Here is a 6,660-nt window from a genome sequence, read left to right as displayed (position 1 = left end):
TTGCTTTGTCTCGCTTCAAGTCAAGAGGATGTATGCCCCGCCGTTTCTTTCAATCTAGAGGCTCCTCCTCATCGTCATCTTCTTTCTTTGCACCCTTCCTAGGTACAAACGATATTTCCTGCGAACCACCGCGTCCAAATCTTACCACATTATGTTTAGTAGAAGATTGATGCTGCTCGAGAGCGGCTACCCTCTCACAAAGTGGGAGGGCATCCACTTTCGCAAGAAAGACTTGGTTCAGAAACGATTCAGCATGGAACTCATCCCTAACTTCGTAGAACCTGCATGTTCGTTGAATTTTTTTTGAGTATATTTGTCTCACCAAATCATGTCAGTGAAAGATTAGGTTAACCTCATATCATATATTAATTTTTATATTTAAAAAATTGATGATGTATCCACGTGCATAATGAATCCCTTGCCTCACACGTTTAGAATTCTTCTTTTATTCCTTATCATTCTCAAAATCATCTTCTGAGGTTGCCAAACCTTAAGAATCACTGTTTCCTTCTTCATGGTGCTGTATGATTGGCTCAAAGTGTTCCTCGATCAAGGATGGGTGCTTCTTGGCTGCTTGCTTTGCTAGAGGATGCAGTGAGAGATGCTCAGCTGGCTGGTCATCTATTTCAAAGTCCTGCAGAGAATGCAAATGTTATAGCATAAAAGTGACCAAGAATGGTATGACTCCACACACAGGTGAAATGGAAAATATGCCTTATCCTCAAACATTGCCTTAAAACGTTCATCCTGCAAGATCTCACTGCTTAACCCTTTGTTTTTTTTTTTTTCTACTTTGTGAGAAGTTCATCAACACTTTGTTGCTTAGCTTCTTTGGCTTCTTCATTTTCAAGCAAGCGGGTTACAAGAAGCTTATTTATTTTAGGTAATTTAATCTTAATCTACAAAAGTGAAACCAGAAACCCAATAAGATTAGAAAAATAAAATAAAATAAAATAAAAGGATAACGCAAAACATAAACTTACGGTAATACGAGAAGTGTGTTCAGCCTTCATCTTCTCCTGCTTTCACTTACCCGTGTAGGCATCATATGCAAAAGGATCAGCCAATGCTTGAGCCTGCAAATCAAACATTAAAACACAGTCATTCACTCTAGAATCAAGTCAAACAACAAAACCAATCATCAGACAATAAAAGGCGGGTATATGCCTTGGAGAATGTAATGAACTAGAAAGATAGAAGTAATCAATAACATAAGAGGAAACATGATCTTAAAATCTTCAGTCACAGTGGCATAAATTTGTCCTATATTACTCTGTTGAGAATCACTTTTCTTGTAATAACGTTAATGTGCTTATAATTTTAGAGGGCAATAACTAAAAGTGCAGTGTTCTTCAAGTGATTTGATGTTTCTTTTCTGAGGATGAATGTTGTCCTTTACTATTTATGCCCTTTTGTTTGTATGATACCTTTTGAGCAGCTTGGTAGTGTCCCCTTTATGCTCTTCCTGGTCATTTGACATCATAAGTACAATTGTCATCTGAGGATTGTCCTTCCTCAATACCTTTACTGAATTTACATAATTACATACATGCCCTTTATAAAAATTTAGGTTTTGGTTGTTCCATGCATTGGAATAAAATGGTAAAATATTGTAAATTTTCAAATAAAAACATTTATATTTGCAAAAATAATATTATATGTATAAAATTGTCATAAAATACAATTTATAGCTTCAAGGGCATTTTAGTAATATTAATATAAAACTTTATCTTCTATTACCTTCAATCCAAACACTAGAAGGTTTGATAACCTCCATTTACCTTACCTTCAATCCAAACAATGTATAACTTAAAACTTTATTTTACCTTACTTTACCCTACTCTACCCTATCCTGCCATACTTTACAAAACCCTTCCTCACCTTATTCAAGCAAAGCCTTACATCCCTCAAAAACCCTCCTTCCAAACATTGGGGTTTTAAAAACCCTTACTTTATTTTCATTTACCTCCAACCAAACAGACCCTTAGAAAATGAATGATGTTAATCATTGGATTTCAATCCAACGATTGAAGAGAACATTCGTAGATAAATTATTTACAAACATTCTTAGACAACCGGTCCTCTATATATATTATCGCAAAATTATGTGAGCTGATTAGTTGAAAAATATATTGTATAATAAGTAATTTAGTGAAACTCCATTGTCAATTTTGTCAATTTTATTTTATATAAATATTTTATAAAAATAAAATTCTTTTATTATTTCCACCCTAACTTTTATTTATTGTTTTTTAAAAAAATCTTCCATAATTAGGCATGCTTCATGAGTTCCATTGTTCCAACCACGTTCAAATCCAGGTAATTAAAAAGAAGCAAAAACAAAGAGAAGAAGAAAATGACTCTTCAGCATTCCTATCCATCCATTGTACCTAGATGATTAGCAAGGGCCCAACCCTATCTTTGGATAGATTTGTCTCAAAAACTCCCAATTGATTTACAAAATCAAGTCATTTATCAAGCTCCCTCTACATTAAAACAAAACAAATTATTATTATTATATTCAATTATTGCAAGTATTAAATAGAAATCCTTTTCATCCAATGATTCTAAAATATTCTTTGAAAATTTATAAAATTTTTTTTATCAAAAAAAAAATATATACCATTTTCACTCTCTATTTCCCAAAATTACAAATTAAAAATTATTTAGATTTATTTAATTATAAAAAATATTTTTGAATAATAAAATTACCTGATATATAATAATATTATCTAATACAATTACCAATCGGTAATTTATTTTTAAAAATAAATTCAAAATTCTTCTCACAAATTTCCACCACCAAGTGCATTTAGCACCATACATATCTATTATACATATTATTATTCTTTTAAAATAGTTGTAGAATATAGTATGAGAGAATTTCAAAAAATAAATTTTAAATTTTTTTGTAAGAATTTTTTAATTAAAATAACTGAAAAATTAATATTTCTTATTTATATTTTAAATTATTTATTTTTATGTAATATTATCTCAAAATCACCAAAATTCCAATTGCCCCTCTCTAAGCAATTTAACTAGTTCTCATTAAACTCATGCCAATTAAGTATTCAAAAATCTGATGGTGGGCTATGATTGGCCTCTTTCTAAGAATTTCTTATCATTCATGAACCAAACTAAAAAGTCATCAAAAAAGACCAAGGGTAGCCAGCCATGCCTATAAACTTTTATCATTTTATCTAAAAATAATAATAATAATTATTATTAAATAAATAAATAATTTTTTAATTTAAATTAAAAAAAAAAACCTACCAAGATAAAAGCAACAACCACAAGAAAGTGACACAAAAAGGCCATTAAAATGGAATGTCCTTCCACTCTTGATTGATTCTCAAAAACGAAAGGGTTTTTTGTTCATCCATGGATGTTAAATTGAGCTCCACTTTGTGTGATTTTGTTTGATTCATGCAATTTTTATGCATGCACTGTTGCTCAACTGTTGTTCACCAACTTTTAGGAGAATTGGATTCTTAATTTTGGTGGAATTGATCTGTTTTGGGGAGATTTGGTTTGTGTTGTTTAGAAAGTAGCCATTTTTTTTTTCATGAGGGTTTGTTCTTGTGAATTTCAATGGCCTTTGATCTGCTCCTCCAAATCATCCATCAACCATTGCTCACCTCAGGGCTTGAGATTGGATGGTGCTCAGAATGTGGTGGGTGTTGTTGTGGAGAAGAAGGGTTCTTCTTGTGAGAAGAGTGAGGTAGAGAAGAGTGATTTGGAGTCTTTGGATGGTGGCAAGGTTGAGGTTGTTCCCAAGAGTAGTTTGAAGAAGCAAGTGGAGGGTTGCAATCCAAAGGGGGTTGGAGAGGTGAGAGTGAAATGGATGGATTTGGTTGGCAAGGATCTTGTCCAGATTAGAGAATTTGAAACCAAGTAGGTTGCTTTTCTCAATTCCCATTCTTGTTCTTCTTGCTTGTTTGATTCGAGATGTTGGTGTTGTTATGATATTCAATTTCTGATGCTCTGTTATAAATCTTTGGGAAATTTTGGTGTGTGGAATTTGGAACCAAGAAGGTTGCTTTCTGAATTTCACTTGTTGTTCATTCTGTCTGTTTGATTCTAGATGGTTTTGATATTGTATTGATATGCGATTTCTGATGCTATGTTGAATCATTTGGGAAATTTCAGTGTGGATGGAATTTTTTTGCAAGTGGGTGAAATGATATAAAGTTGGATGAAGAATAGGAAATTTTTTTATGGTAAATCTTGTCAAAATTTGTTAACTATTTGTAGAAATTTGTTCTTTTTCCTTGATCTATGTTACACATAACATAGATCAAAGGAGGAGCAAATGCTTTTAAATGTAATAATTGTAAAATTTCATTGTTAGGGTAGAATGCTGAAATGCTCTCAAGTTTTGTTCTTTTATTTAATCAACTATAATATTTTTAGGTTTTGAACTAAAGTTCTATGAGACTGATATTTGTTGCCTGTTTGAAGTTACACCGTTAGGTTACAATGAAAAGTTCTGCTCATGCTATTTGACAATGTGAGGACATTGCAGAGATCTTCAATCAAACCACACAAATATTTACATTTTGTGTGGTACTACATCTCACTGTTTTTGTTGAACTTCTTGTTGTAATGGTCTTTAGGACATAAATAAGTCATTAATGGTAATATAAACTGTGTCTCGATGAACCAAATTCAACTTTACAATTGGATTGTCAACATTCAGTTCCTTTCCTTATTTATGACTCCACTGCCATTTAGTCAATACTTGGATGATTTGGAAGTTTAGATCTTTTGACATTTCAACTGCAACATCAATTTGTTCTCTAGGGTGAATCTGTACTTCTTGGATAATTCAAAAAGTTGAAGAGTCTATTTTATAAAAATTAAGACTGGCGAGGTGATGATTCTATATGTCCATGAATTTGATGCTATACCAATAGTATCCTCTATAAGCGCTATGTTGGACCAGAGCAAGCTCATAGTTTGATCATTGCTCTGATATATTTATCTTGTTTGATGCATAATTGAGGTGTCCTTTAAGTTTCTTAGTTTTAAAACTGGTAATACTTAATTCTTTCGACAGCTTTATCAGCATCTTGCCATCAGTGTACATTAACTTGATCGTCTATGTAAACGAGAATGGTAGTAACTCTCACGTCATGCCGGAAAACTCCAAATGGAAGCTTCCATTGAATTAGATATGCAAATTCGCAGATATTCAGTGAATTTATTCGACGAGCAATAACCTTTCTATTTTTTTCCCCCGGAACTTCATGCTTTTCTTAATAAAGTGAATTGTGATAGAATAAATTCCATTCCAACTAGTACTATGTCTTCTAACTTGAAGTTTGACAATTTTCTCATGCACATGCAGTGATTTGTGTGAATCAGATGACAATTCTGATGCCAACCCAGCCTGCAAGTGTGTAATTCAATGAGCCAATAACTGAGATCCTTGAAATTTCTGCTGCACTGAGCCATCTGAATCCAGTTCTCCCTCATCATCAATGCAATCATGTACACTGAAATTCAGTTAACTGAATGGATGTATCACATTCTTGAATGTTGAATGTATCTTTCCAAGATTCAGAAATGGTGGATGGCATGATAAAACCTCTTGTAGTTATGTGTCGGCAGAAAAGGATCTTTGAAGAGTGTCCCCATGCATGTTGGATTCTCTCATTGTACCGACATTGATATTCTTGGAGCTTGTTGCACAGAAAAGTAATACAGAATCAGACCAGAAGTTTAGATTTTTAGAATACTGTTTTGGATTTGACTTTTTTTTCTTGTTGGTGGAGTGGTGGTGTTGACTGTTGAGCTCTCTTGTTTAATGTAAATTGATCAAACAATAGACCATCACTGTCATGTCAAAATCCACAGTGTATTTCTTTGTTGGACTTTGTATGAACATTCAGGAAATTAATAAATCATTTAAGCTTTCTCAATCCTCGTATCATTTTATACTGTTCATCACTGCTCTTGGCTCTTATTACTTGCATAATAATCAGTGAAGATTGATAGTAATTTATCTTTAGATGAGGGGTAAAAAAAAAAAAAATGATATGAAGTCTACATTATAGAAAATCTGGGTTTTATTTTATGGACTTTGTCTATATTCTAAAAATATATATTCTTTCTTCAGTTTCTTATTTATATCTGAGAATTTTTTATGTTAAAGTAAGAAGTTACTTGGTGCTAATATTCTTAAATTTATTTAAAAATAATTGTTGAGTTTTATATATGAGTTTTAAAGCTTAGAGAATTATACAAAATAATAAAAAAAATGTAAACATTAAAATAGTGCCTAATTATTGTATTTTCATGGAACCCCTAATTTAAGAAAATTGCATAAAAAATCGTGAAAAAAATAAAGGCCAAATCTATAGCTTGTCCATATTTAAAAAAAAAAAACTCAGAAACCATTGAGTCTAGGAGTAATTACAGAAAAAACTAAAAGTAACAAAATAATTTTTTTTCTTGAAAAAAAGTGATAATTAATTTAATTTCTTACTTATTACTACTATTTAATAAAATAAAATAAATTATCCTCACAACCTTTTATATTTTTCTATTTTTACTTTTCAACCTTTCAAAAAGAACTCCAAATAATTTTAAATAAACCAGGGAGTTTAACAAACAAAAAGAGCTTTTTAAGAAAATCCTTGAAATTTTTTTAGGGTT

At 31.5% G+C, this 6,660-nt stretch overlaps 1 protein-coding gene across 1 annotated transcript; it reads left to right on the top strand.

Moving 5' to 3' along the window:
* Positions 1 to 3,478: 3,478 nt before the first annotated feature.
* On the top strand, positions 3,479 to 5,924 carry LOC120276774. The gene is made up of 2 exons (XM_039283467.1): positions 3,479 to 3,894; positions 5,351 to 5,924. The coding sequence occupies exons 1-2, from the start codon at positions 3,566 to 3,568 to the stop codon at positions 5,412 to 5,414; spliced, it is 393 nt and encodes a 130-aa protein (XP_039139401.1). The 5' UTR covers positions 3,479 to 3,565; the 3' UTR covers positions 5,415 to 5,924.
* The last annotated feature ends 736 nt before the right edge of the window (positions 5,925 to 6,660 follow it).

The sequence above is a fragment of the Dioscorea cayenensis genome, chromosome 15 (genome assembly GCF_009730915.1).
Source record: "Dioscorea cayenensis subsp. rotundata cultivar TDr96_F1 chromosome 15, TDr96_F1_v2_PseudoChromosome.rev07_lg8_w22 25.fasta, whole genome shotgun sequence".
NCBI classification, from domain to species: Eukaryota; Viridiplantae; Streptophyta; class Magnoliopsida; order Dioscoreales; family Dioscoreaceae; genus Dioscorea; species Dioscorea cayenensis.
Note: the sequence above shows the minus strand (reverse complement) of the source record. Positions and strands in the feature narration are given on the sequence as shown.